This window comes from Xiphophorus maculatus, chromosome 18 (genome assembly GCF_002775205.1).
Source record: "Xiphophorus maculatus strain JP 163 A chromosome 18, X_maculatus-5.0-male, whole genome shotgun sequence".
Taxonomy (NCBI): domain Eukaryota; kingdom Metazoa; phylum Chordata; class Actinopteri; order Cyprinodontiformes; family Poeciliidae; genus Xiphophorus; species Xiphophorus maculatus.
This window is the reverse complement of record NC_036460.1, coordinates 20,981,325-20,994,826: the sequence shown is the minus strand read 5'-3', so window position 1 is coordinate 20,994,826 and position 13,502 is coordinate 20,981,325. Positions and strand designations below refer to the sequence as shown.

At 39.0% G+C, this 13,502-nt stretch overlaps 1 protein-coding gene across 2 annotated transcripts in view; it reads left to right on the top strand.

Annotated features, from left to right (window-relative positions):
- Positions 1 to 531: 531 nt before the first annotated feature.
- cbl (Cbl proto-oncogene) overlaps positions 532 to 13,502 on the top strand; it is a 46,014-nt gene continuing 33,043 nt past the window's right edge. Inside the window, exons 1-2 of one of the 2 annotated variants that reach the window (XM_023351813.1) lie at positions 532 to 1,420; positions 8,299 to 8,546. In XM_023351813.1, the coding sequence (XP_023207581.1) occupies positions 1,274 to 1,420; positions 8,299 to 8,546 (395 nt within the window). In that variant the 5' untranslated portion in view covers positions 532 to 1,273. The remainder of the gene's footprint in view (positions 1,421 to 8,298; positions 8,547 to 13,502) is intronic. The other variant, XM_023351811.1, reaches the window with a different exon arrangement.

Sequence of the window (13,502 nt, the reverse complement as noted above, 5' to 3'; positions counted from 1 at the left end):
GTTGTGCAAAGCTGGTAGAACCCAAAAAGACAGGTCTCTGTAATTGTGTGAAAGGTGGTTTTGCCAAAACTATTGTTACAGGAAGGAGAAATACAAATAAGTTCCACTAATTTTTCAGATTTGCATAGGTAAATAAACGTAAAACTCATGTAAAGTTTCGATTCCACCCACTTTATAATTTCTTTGTGTGGGTCTATTCACATACAGTGAAGCTAGTGGTTGAAACGAGACAAAAATGTTAAATAGGGGTAGGAATACTTTCTCATATTCACCTGACACCAGACAGAATTACACGCCACAAAATTATTTCCTGAAAATGTATTTGCGGTCCTTTCTCTCCATCGCACCAACAGCTTGCGCCTTGTTTTTTGTTTTTTTTTTTAACATTCAACAAAGCTGCAGCATTTCATGAATGCGCTGTACAGCCAGAGGCGCGCGCCCGGCAGCGAGCATTGATCGCGAACGCGCACAGAGAAGGCGTGGAAATAAAGATGGGTGGGGTGTTGCACGGAAGAGGTACGTACAGGAAAAAAAGAAAGGGCTGCACATACACGTCACTGGGGGAAGCTGAACACACTGGGCAATGTTTAAATCGCACAATTATTTATTCACCCCTGTTCCCGTTTGTGACCACGGAGCCTTCACAGCTCGAAGCGCGACTTCCTCTTTGTGCTCGGTGTGAGGCGCATGTCGTCACCCTCACCGCCCGCAGGGGAGCGCTGACACTGTCACACCGCCGCTGAACTTCCCGTCAAGAAGACGCGGCACGGGCGAAAAGAGCTGCTTGTTGAGAGAGAGAGAGAGAGAAAAGGGGGAACGACAGTGGGACTTGTCAAGAAGAGAGGACACACTAAAGTCCTCAAGGCGTCTGTTCACAGAAAGGCTGCCATTGTCCTCCAGCCGATGGCGAGCAGAGGCGGTTCTGCTAATTAGCCTGCGTTGGTCCCTGCAGAAAGGGAAAGGAGAGCGGGGCTGCTAGCTGCAACGACCGGGTTTAAGGGGGCCGTTGTACACATTTCATCCACAATCTGGACATTTCTCCTGTTAGCTGGTTTTATTCCTAATGATGGGGTCCTCCAGCGGATAGTACCCTCCCACCCTTCCGTTTAACCCCACCGTCGCACCCTGGCTCGGATTCGCCCCTCGGGCGCTGTCCTCGCAGGGGGGTAACGGGTTCACCATCGCCCGGTAGAGCTAACTACAGGCGGCGGTTCGGTCTCCGTGACCCTTGGCCGCCCTGCCTCGCCACTCTGCCCCCTAACCGAGCCGGGACATGGCAGGGAACCTGAAGAAAGGTGGGGGGATCATCGGAATGATGAAGGATGCCTTCCAGCCGCACCATCACCACCTCCACTCCCACCACCAGCCCGGGGCCGTCGACAAGAAAACCGTGGAGAAATGCTGGAAACTGATGGACAAGGTTAGCAAACACAAACATCAACGAGCTTTGTTTACACGTCTGATGACCAACGGCGCTCTTGGCTAACTGTAGCTAACTAGCTAGCTAATCTTTGCAGCTAATGTTAGGTTAGCTAGTCAGCTGAGGGGACGGTGTTTATAGTATCTCACTTCTGCTAATCTTACCATCTAAACTCGTTTGTGTTTATTGTTTCGCTAACAAGCATCAAAACAGAGAGGCCAGTGAAACAACGTAAGTTTGATACTGGCCTCCGGACATGGCAAGACCTGCTCCCAACGTCAGTCAAAAGTCTGAGCTAACTGTGGTAGCACCGTCATCTGTTCCACAATCCTCAAATATTAAACTTTTATTTAAAAATGGTTACGGGATCCGTTTAAAACCTATCCTTCAGAGACCCGGACAGTGCAGCATTTACAAGTCTGTGTCACTTCCCTTTTGGAAACTGCACATTCAGCCAGCTGCCTGTCAGCCGTCGAAAAGTGCAATAAATCGTAAGGAAACATGAAAAGTGTCTTTTGTAACTAGAGCATTTGAGCGCTTTCTTTTACGAGGAAGACTCATCTCACAACTTGCTTCTCGGAAAACAGTCAGAAGCAGTTCGACCCCCAGTTTCCTGTGAGATTCGAGCAGCTTTTTTGAGTTTCTTGTTCTTCCATTTTGATACCTCGGCTGTTAGCTGTGAAGTTAAGAGGCTGCTACCCAACCAAAGTTTTCTGCTTCATTTTATTCCTGCCACTTTTTTTTAGTTAGAACCATGCAAGTCAACATATTTCAAACCTCTACCAACTGTTTATGGGCAGCACTAGAAAGATCAAAACGGCATTAAGCATTTTGAAATTACTACAGGAACAAAACTCTTCATGCTCCTACAGGTTGTTTAAAAAGCAGCTGAAGTATGGCTATGTTATTAACATGCATCAGCAGCTTAGGAAATATGTTGGAGCTTCCCTTTAAAAGCTCCTCTGAGTTACCTTTTATATTAAAAGTGTGACAACAGTGTCACTAACATGTTTTTCACTAGCAGCAATTCATTGTATCACAGTTTTTAAACTGAGTTTTGTAACATAATTTAATTGCTTTTATTTAAAACCCAAAAGTAACCGACTTCTTGCTAAATTGTTGATACTAAGATAATATATCGGATATCCTAGTTTCCATAATTTTATCTTTTAACTTGTCTTATTTTTAATCCAAAGACTTGGGCAGAAACGAACAATTAACGCCTGCTATATTCAAAAGCAGTTTTGGACTACCTATTGTGTTAAATGTAACACCTTTTTGGCATTAATTAGTCATTAGTACAGCCTGCAGCCAGTTGCTAACATACGTGCCATTTGTACATTGTAGTCTTAAAACTATAACTACATACTTTAATAAGGACTCTGATGGATTGGAAATGTGCCCAGGGTGGCATAGCCTCAGGGCTCCTCGTCAAGAATAAGCATAGACGATGAATGGATGAATGTTGTCTAACATTTTTAATAATAGCATTAATATATTAATATTCATTTATCTATTATTTTGACTCAAAGAAATACCTGCTACATATGGTAGTGGTTGTTCTGTGCTGGGTAGTGTATGTATAACAGATTAACCCGTTAATCAGGGTAAAGTCTGTATTCGGCTGCATTATGAACGTGCTACTCGTAACTTGCCAAGCCTAGCTTTAAAAGTTTTATCTCACTTAAAAAATTTCCTGAAGAAATTTTGATAGTACCTGCCATTAAGTGTGTACGGTCCTAAAACATGAGGGTTTTGTTAGTGTGTTAAACCCACCATTTGTCAGTTTTGGACTTTAAGGCACGTTAAGAATCTGAAACGTACATTTGTATTAAATAATCCAATGCAAAGTTATACTTTAAAGTGGCAGATATAAACACCAGGAACACCATTTGTTCTGGCAGCATTGGCAAGCTGCTGTCGATTATGAATGTCATATATTATTGTAAAGGAAAGTGTGATTACATTAGCTACTTATTAGCTAACGGACTATTCACACCATGTTGGCAAACAGTAGCCAACACTGTCTGCTAACTGCAGCTTTTATAGTATCGTTAGCTAAAATGCTCAAATTTGCATGTCACATATTATCTGCTATGCAGAAGTTAGTAATATATTAAAGGAAGGTAATACATCCTTTTAGTTCTCACAACGTTGCTGTTGGTGATTTTGTGACGCTGATGTTTCAGTAAAAGGACTCTAAATTTTAGGAACCGACGGAAAGTTTTACGCATTTTGAAACCATGACAGTTTTTTAAACTTTGCTGATGTTAGCTGGCTCAGGCTGGTGGTGCACATTAGCTGTTCTTGATCTATTCAGATATTTTAAAATAAAATTTCTATGCATAAACCTGCATATTTTTAAATTCATCTGTGATTCTTTTACTGAAAAAATAAATTATGACAACTTTGAAATAGAAAGATGTAGAAATGATATTTGCACACTTAATTAGATCGGCATAAATTGAATTAATTTCCTTATTTAATTTAATATTTTCCTTAGATTGTGTCATTTAAAAAAAACAAAAAATTATTTCTGTATTAGCCAAAAATTAAAAAAAATGTTTGTTCATCAGCCAAACTAATTTATAACAAAATAATCCTGTGCACTACGGTAAAAATTTATTTTGTGTATTTGTTGTGCTTTGTGCAACTGTTGTACTCACCATTTGTTCCGTTTTGTGTCATAGTTAAAATATAATTTTTGTAATCTTGCAAAATATATTTTAAATTGAGTTCTAAACATTTACATACATGGTGATGTATTTTAGGCTAGGTAATCATTATTCTAAATTGAACATTGTAAAGGTCGTTCTACCAGCTGTACAAGAAAATTTCTTAGTTTTCTCATAGGACACAGTGTCCAGTAATACTTAGTAAATATGTTTACAATAATTGGTTCAGAGAATCCCTTTGGAATGCAAGTTAATTTTACGTTTTCAACAAATCAGCAGTGTATGCTTAAAAAGTTGAGCACCAAATTTGCCACAACAAGTATTATAAGATTGTTGTCGTTCTTATATTTTATGCCACGACGCTAATGTGTGCTTAAGTTAACGTGCCATTAACTTAAGCAATAAGTTAATGACACAAATAATGAGTGCACTTGCTTGACAGAAAAAATAACAGCCACATGACTGTATTAGACAAGAAAAATACAAAGTTAGGGGAAACAATTTCATCTTTTCTTTTTTAGCTTTCATTTCTCAAAGTACCCTGCTACTTCTTACAGGCTACCTTCAGTTATTATGAACCTACCATGTCAGCACCAGGTGTGAAGCTGTCTTTGAAGGGGTTAAACAGAGGGAAGTGGTGTAGAAGTGGAATGCATTTTGCTGAAAGGCAGTCAAGCTTTCACTTAAAGTCAGGAGCTTTAATAAACGCTGACATATAAGGGTCCCCAGATGTTGCTGCATCAAACATGTAGGCATACAATATCGCGTGTTTGACTGAGTGCTCAGTGCAAGTCTGGCAGGTGTTGATGATGATAGTGGTGTAAACCTTACCTCTGGTTAGATGTAACAAGTGTCTGTCTTCAGACATAAAGACAAGATGAAAAAAAGAATATTGTTGATCGTGTTGAATCCTGGATCAGACTGAAACATATTTGTACTAAAAGTTAAAATTAAAATGTCTTAAGGTTTTAAGTCTAGAGGGAGAGAAACGTATCCCATAATGTATTTATTATTCCGTTTAAATGTTGTCAATTTTCTTTGTTGCAATGCCTAACCGACAGTGTCTTCTGATTAATACTCTGTAAATGTGTGGTGGATACATTTCTCGTTCTCTCGTTAAAGTTCACGACTGCAACACAACTTCCTACGTCAGACTTACTGCCATAAGCACATAATAAGCATCTGTCTTGCTTTTCTCGGTTTCCAGATTAAAAATGCCTTCAAATGAAGGACATGCTAAGTTGGGAAACTCTGCTGGAACTAATGATTATTTGATTATGTAATATTTTCCTGTTTACTTCTGGAGACGGTTAATCATCTGGTTTCCTCATGGCACGACTGAAGCTGTTTCGGTTGCTGTTCAGAGGGCTGTCGGTTCAGTCGGTCAGCTATAAATTGATTCAAGGTTCTTCGAGCTCAAGTGCAAACTTTGTCTCTGTCAGTTTTGAGTGGTTTAGAAAAAATGGAACGATATAGATACGGCACGATAATTCTAATAAAATAAATAGCATTTTTTTAAAGACTTTTCTCTAAAGCAACACTTAATAGGCAGTATGTTATAAATTATACTTTGTTGCTTGTTTTTTCTTTTTTTTTACATTTGTCTGGTGAGTTATTAATTTGTCATACAGCTGGAGAAAATTGCTCTCTACTGACATTCTCTCACATCTTGTTATTGAGACGTTAAACTGGGGGTGTGGTTTGTCAGAAAAATGTTAATGGTTTTGAAACTTACTTCTTAATATTTTAAGTATACCTTAATACAAATAATTGAGCCAAAATCAAATCTTTACCAAACTTATAAATCACTCAACATCTTCTGAGGTTTGATTTTTTTTTCCCCTCCCTAATGGAAAACTGTTGACTCCCATAAAAGGCAAGGCAATTCATAACAGCCATTTTCAAGACGTATACCTGGCGTATTTCTTTCCTGCCCTCCTACATGATCTGCACACAGTCATCTGGCCTGATTTGCAAAAAAAAAGAGCCATGCCTTGTTGCTGACATGATAGTTTGGTTGCTACTGATGACTGCCAATCAAGCTCTGATTCGGGTTCAGATCTGTGAATGAAAACTTATTTCTTTACATGTTTTTGCAACTAAACAATCGGGGTTGTGTGCACGTTGGCTGCAGTCGTGTTGTTACCGGGCTTTATGACTGAGTGTTCCAGGCTTTACGCCAGTATCGTTCTAGCTTTTTTTTTCTTTTTTTTTGTTATAGTTAACGAAGTGACTCAGTTACAGTGAGAACGGCGATGAAAGGATGAACATTAATGAAGATCAGGCGTGTTTCGGTGAACTTGAGTCCATCTGGCCGTGACTACAGATATTTTGAACTTCAAATAAATAATTTACAACAGCAATTTACCAGGAGTTTATTTTTGTTCGTTTATTGTTTTAGCTGGGGGGGTAGTAGCCATGAAGTACATATTTTCAGGACAGCAGCCTGCACTTGAGCTCTTCAGATTTGCATGATAATCATGTTCAAATATGAAGCAAGGAGAATGGGTGTTTTGTGTAATTTATTTATTATTTTTTTAAGGCAGAAGTGGCAGAGGATACTCAGATTGAAATGTGGAAGTGTAAACACACGAATAGCCTCTCCAAACATGCAGAAGGACACACATGGGAGGGGATAGGATCTCGCACAATGACTGTAGAGGCACGATCAGCGTATAAAAAGCTCAAGCATTCTTGATTTGAACAAAGTGGTGGAAAACAAGAGGATTGTGGATGTGTTTTGGGGGAAAAGACAGTCTACAATAGTTTGCAGAAGTATTTATGTAACTTCAATGAAACTTTTACATTACGAATCACAAATGTCAATGCATTTTATTGAAATTTTATGTGTAAAGTAGTTTATAATTGTGAAATGAAAGAAAATGGTATGTGTTTTTGTTATATTTTAACAAATCTCTGCCAGCTACATAGAGACTGATTGTCTATTTTTTTTTTTATCCATTCTTGTTTGCAGTCAACTCAAGCTCAGTCAATGATCGGAGAGCGTCTCTTAACATCAGTTTTCAAGTTTTGTCTCAGATTCTCAGTTGGGTTTGGTTTTGACATCGACTAGGCTACCCTAACGAACGAATACGGTTTGATGTAAACCGTATTCCAGCAGGATCGTCGTCGTGCTGGAAGGTGTGGCTTGACGCCAGTCTTCTTGCAGTCGTCTGTCAACGGGGCTGTTGAATACTTTGGCAGGATGCTGTACATGGATGCACTCAGCCTTTGTTTTGGGCTGATACATTTTTATGAAGGAAGTGCAGCGCTTGTAAAATAATTAATGATACCATACAGTGAGGGCCTGAATGTTCAGTGTATTACATAATGCATAGGTTGCTGGTTTCTAAAAGGCCTGGGCTTTTAGGGACCTTTCTCTCAGTCTTTGTTGGCATGTTCTGTTTTGCATGGCTCCTATTTGGCCTCCCTGGAAACATCTTGAGTGGTTTAATCGCTCAAAGAGGTATTCTATTAAAATTGGTTTTTAATCATTTATAAACTGCAATTTTGATGTACAGCCTAAAAATACATGGTGACAGTCATCTACCGTATTTAAGCCGCTACTTTTTCCCACGTTTTAAACCATGCGGCTTATATCACGGTGCGAATTTTCTGTGGATTTCTCTTCAACCGCCAGGGGGCTCTTTAGCAGGAAATGAATAATTGGAAGTCAAAATTGGAAATCAAAGAAGAAATTAATTTTCATTTAGAACAAGCACATGCTAGAAGCAGACATGACGGAGAAATTTCATACCCCTCATCATGGAAACAACACAAAGAAAAAGATGCCGTTTTTAAGTTGAGTATCGATCTGGCAGTACAGGAGGGAAACGGAGCCGCTGCACGTAAGCTTGGCGTGAACGAGTCCATGGTTCGGCGTTGGAGACGCAGGGTTGTGTCCTTAATAGCAGATTTATTAAGGAAAACCGAAAGCGGCGGAGATACAAGCGGCTTATAGCCCGATGCGTCTAATGTACGTTTCCAGTTTTTGTTTCAAAAGAATTGTAGGTGTGGCTTATAGTAAGGTGCGCTCTATAGTCCGGAATATACGGTAATCTGTCTTTCCTCATTTTTCTCCTCAGACACTTTTTTGTTAACCTTTCTTTTTTGTGCTTTTTCTTTCACGTAACCTCCCAAAGCTGGTTTCTTATCTCCTTACCGTGTCTCTGTTCTCCCCCTCACATCCTCCCGTTTCTGCAGGTGGTGCGGCTGTGCCAAAACCCCAAACTGGCTCTGAAGAACAGCCCCCCTTACATCCTCGACCTGCTGCCAGACACCTACCAGCACCTGCGCACCATCCTGTCTCGCTATGAGGGCAAAATGGAGACTCTGGGAGACAACGAGTTCTTCCGGGTCTTCATGGAGAACCTGACCAAGAAGACCAAGCAGACCATCAGCTTGTTCAAGGAAGGCAAGGAGCGCATGTATGAGGAGAATTCGCAACCCAGGTTTGTGAAATGGTCCAAAAGTGGACCTTCGTGTTTGTGTCTTTATTTTATGCTGCCATGCCAGTACGTTCTCTTAATTAACCCATCTGAAATGAACAATTTGGATGTATGATGTAGTTTGTGCTTCATTCAGAATCATTTTGAGAACAATGGCAGCCATACCCACCCCCTTAAGGTAGTTGTAGTTCAAGATGTATCAAAACAAGAGAAGAGAGGTGTTGTGGTTTGAGAATGCTAGGGTGTGTGGTTAGAAGGGTGCTCATTCTACAGCTGCCTGTCACTTTGTTTTTGAGCCTCTCTATCGTTGTCATCTATTCGCTATGTTCTTTAGCTGCTACATTTGTTGGCTCTTTGATATTCTTAGCAGTTTGAAACAAAAGCTCGCTTCTCGCACTAAAAAGAAGTAGTTATTCTTTTAAAAAAAGGCTGAATGTTGAAATTGGTAGACAGACCCACAGATAGCAGAAGTAGTTCTAAGCAAGAACATGAAATTCAACGCTGATGAATTTTAAGTGTGTGCTGCCCTTTTTTAGTGTAATTTCCATAAATTTTAAAAGGTAGTTTTGACCAACATCATACTGTGAGATGCAGTGTCACAAAACAAAGGCTATAAAAGCTTAGAAAACTTTTGGTAACTTTATTGATGAAGATTTTTGGGCGTGTCGGTTCTAAAAGATGGAACAAGGTGACTCAATTATAATTATTATTAAGCAAAAAAAAGTTATTTGGTGCCAGTCAAGACAGTAAATATAGACCTCAGAGAAGATTTTTTTATGTATGCAAATATACGAGAACCTCCACCATTACTGGCATCTCAGTGAAGAGGTGTATAAATAATTAAAGAAAAATTTTACTTTCAGTGCATTAAGTCTACAATATCACATTGACATAGAAATGGTTGGAAGTTACAATTCTTGCAATATTTGCTAAAAGATTTTAATAGAAACTCAATCATAGCCAGCCTTCAAACAATATATTGACAATCTGTGGCTGTTCAGAAATGGACTCTCACACTTGAGAAGTTATTGACAGTGAAGCTAAAACTCACAGAAAGTTTTTGGGGTATCTGGTGTCATTTAACTGGCATTGTTGCAATAAATATTGCAAATAATTGTTTCCCTAATAATCCTGGATGCTATGCAGACTTTGTGATCTCAGGACATGACTTTTTGCTTCAGGTTTGTGAGCATTTGGGACTCATTTTCATTGTAGTAAAATAACCTTGAGGCTTTCTAGAACCATATTTCTCAGAGGCTTAGTTGCTGTGGAGGTAGATATCTACATATTTAGATGAGTATTTTTATTTTTAAATATCTGACGTTCACTTCAATTCTTTTGTCATCCTCATTTTATAGAGTGGCTAAGATAAATTGCTTTCTGTGTCTGATCATATTTGTACTGCAGAGGATAATCATTTATTATGAATTTAAAAAAATCCAATGATTCGATCAATTTCTAAGAAAAAGTTTGCAATATTTATAGGAATTTTTGGGCTGCCAATTCATGTAGCATAATTGTTGATAAATTAATTATTTCTTATTGTGGTACTCTCTGAATTTTTGGAGAGCGATGATTTTATCTTTGGTTAAACTGGATGTCAGATTTGCAAAAATACTTTAAGCTGTAGGTGAAAAAGCCGAAGTTGTTTAGACCAGTTAGACGTAGCAAAATCTGTTTTTACTTTTTGGCTAGACAGGCAATGAGGGGGAATGAACAGTCTGAAATTGCATTAATATTTTTAAATGTAACATAATTTGTCTGAATAGGTATAGCATTTTGTTCTATGACTGAATATTCTATTTTGTGTATTTAGAAATGTAGGCAACAGTTTTTTTCTGTCATTTGCTAAGAGATACATCCTCATCTTGTTTCACAGTTCCTCAGTGAAATGGTTTTTTTCTCAGCTGCCATGACCATAATCTTGCAGACAAAACGCCACAAAGGCAACCAAAGAGAAGAGGAAGTTTCAATTTTAGGCCCTTCTGTTTTGAACACAGATAAAGTTACTTGCTACCATTTTAAGTATTAGTCAGTGTAAAATTAATTTCCATTCTCACTCCACTGCAATGAGACTGAGCAGAAAGAAATTACTGCTGAAAAGCAGAGGAAATGCACTCATATACACACTCACCAGGCATTGCACACAAAGGTGACTATTGTTTGAATTAAGAAGGCAGTGGCTCTGACACTAACCAATGGGTATCAGCCCACTTAAGTTATGTTGGATGCCGGGGAAATGTTTAGGCTGCAGCAGGGTTTACACGTGGCTTAGACTCAGAAATCCAACTGGAACGATAATTTCTGCAGAGTTACCGGTGCTCATTTCTTTTGTTTTCCCAGTCAGCTTAAGAGGAAGTTTGAAAGACTTTTTTGATGATTATTAACAGAATTAACTAAGTCCTCGCAGAGCTTTGGATACACAGTCTTTTTACACATTAAAACATAAAAATAATCTGGTATTCATTAGGTCTTTAATCATTTTAAAGGCTAGTTGACTACAGTTGCAAACTCTTCCTAGAGTTGACATCTTGGCCAATTCACTCCTGCCGTCAGACTGTACACTTCTCCAACCAATTGCAAAAAGCTTCAAGAGCTACTACTGTAGCTTTAGTAAATAGTAGGGTAAGTGTTGAAGTTCTTGATCTTAATGTCAGAGAAATATTTAACTCATTTGGATTCAATGCTCAGATAAAAACAGAGGTTGACTTGGATAAGCAATGTTTTATCTGAATAAGCCGCAAGACTTCTGGAACTTGGACCTTTGACAGATGGAATAAAAGCAAAGCTGTCTGGCCATAGTGAACAGCACCGTCATCGGGGAAAACCAAAAACGAAAAAAGATCCTTGTTTTCATCTCTCCAAAACTTGACGGAGGGTGTGCTTTGTTTTTCCCATGTCTAAATTTAATGCTGAGTGAAAAATTTTGCCTGTGTTTTAGTTGTAGCATGGCAAGATACGAGTGAGCATGCTGCTGTGCAAGCCTGTTTCCCAAGAAGGTTTGAGCCACTGCAAGCAAAGGGAAAATTGCATCTTATATAGTTCAGGCCAGGTGAGTTTTCTGGTCTGTCAAGCACAGTAACTCTTTGTTCACTGAACTAGCTTATGGTACCTTTGGCAGTGTGGGTAGGTGCAAAGTCTGTCTGGAAAACAAAACGTTTCCATAAACATAAATGTTGGACCAACATCAACAGAGGACCTGCCACCCCGACTCATTGATTTTTCTTTTTTTGTTTGTTTTTTTTAAAGTATTTTTTAGGCTGTAGTGGCCTTTGTTGTACAGTATATGGACAGGAAATGGGGAGGACAGAGAAGGGAAGGGGAACACATGCAGCAAATGGCAGGAGACCAGGAATCGAACTCAGGACCACCAGATTGAGGACTACAGCGTCTGGACATGGTCATTGCTGACTGAAAACTTCACACTGGACTTCAAGTAACTGTGCTTCACCACTCTGCCTCCAGACTTTGTGACAGTCCAGTCTCTGGTTCACGAGTGGCTTAACAAAAAGAATACGACATCTGTAGCCCATGTGTAGGAGTAGTCGGCGCGCAGTGACTCCTGTCTCAGTTAATTTCTTATAAAGATTCACCAAGTTGTTGAATAGATTTTGCTTGACAAACCTCTCAAGGCTGCAGTTATTCCTGGTGCACCTCTTCCTGCCACCCTTTTTCAATCCTCTGTTTTATATGCATTCTGTGACCAACCAGCTTCTTTAGCAAAGACACAGTTTTTTTGGTTTCCCCTCCATGTGGAGGCGTCGATGACGGTCTTCTGTATATTTGTGTAGCCGACTGACCCTAGAGTGAGAGACCAGTTTTAGCTTCAGGAAATCTCGCCAGGTCTTTTAAGTCAATTGGTTAACTAAGGTGTGGCAATAAAAGTTTCCAATATTTCACCATTTTAGTATATTCTAATTTTCTGAGACACAAATTGCGAAATTTTTATTATTTTTGTGCAGTCATATGCAAAATGAAAATAAATAAATATTTGAAATATTCAGCGAGTTTCACTTTCTGAAGTGACTGCTCAAGGAAAAGAGCTTGCTGTTCAGTGCATGAAAGTGAGCACAAAAGTGTGTCTGCTGTGAGTAAGACTTAATTATTAACACTAGCATACCATATTCGGTGGGAGTCGATATAACATAGTCAGCACTTCCTCCTTTTTTACTTCACTTACTTCCTCCAGTAACCTTACGCAGCACAGCCCAGACATTTCAGTCCTCTGTCAGAGGAAAATTCACAGAAACTAGATAAGCCTTCAAGTTAAAACAATGTTTCTTTTATTCATCAAATGAGAACAAAGTAAAAGGGACTTTTATCTCAACCTAATCAGCATAGAAGGTGTTTAAATGTTTGATGGTAAGAAAAAGTTGGGGGTTAAGATAATTAAAGACTGAGGAAGTAGGACTTCTCCAGTGTGTTTGCTCGTTCTTCTGAGCTGCGCCACCATTGCATCCTGACGAACGCTGATAGATCCAGCTGCTTACAGGAAGTGGTGAGGTTATGAGCTGCAGGGTGATGCAGCTGCACAGAGGGACAGACTGTAGAAAGTGATAGAGGTGAAGGAAAATGATACATTTGCTAATGGATGTTTTTTTTCCTTTAATTTTTAATGAATTCTTAACAGCAGATCTACCAAAGTGAAGCTCAACAAGTGCTTCTATTTTAATCAAAGTATTGATTTTCAATCAACAACAAATTCAATAAAATTTAGTTAGTGCCTTTATTAAAATCAGAGTAAGATTTATTGCAGTTTTCAGAACATTAACTTTGTTTGCCCAGCATTAAAACAAAATAAGAGCTATAGAAAATGAGGTTTTACTTTATACTCCGCACTTGCTAAGTAGAGATGCATTGAACAAGCTTTTTCTTCTGGTACCGATTTCTGTTCATCTTTGCGACCTAACCTCAGATGCTATTCTTCTTTCTTTCTACTGAGGACTTCATCACATAAGA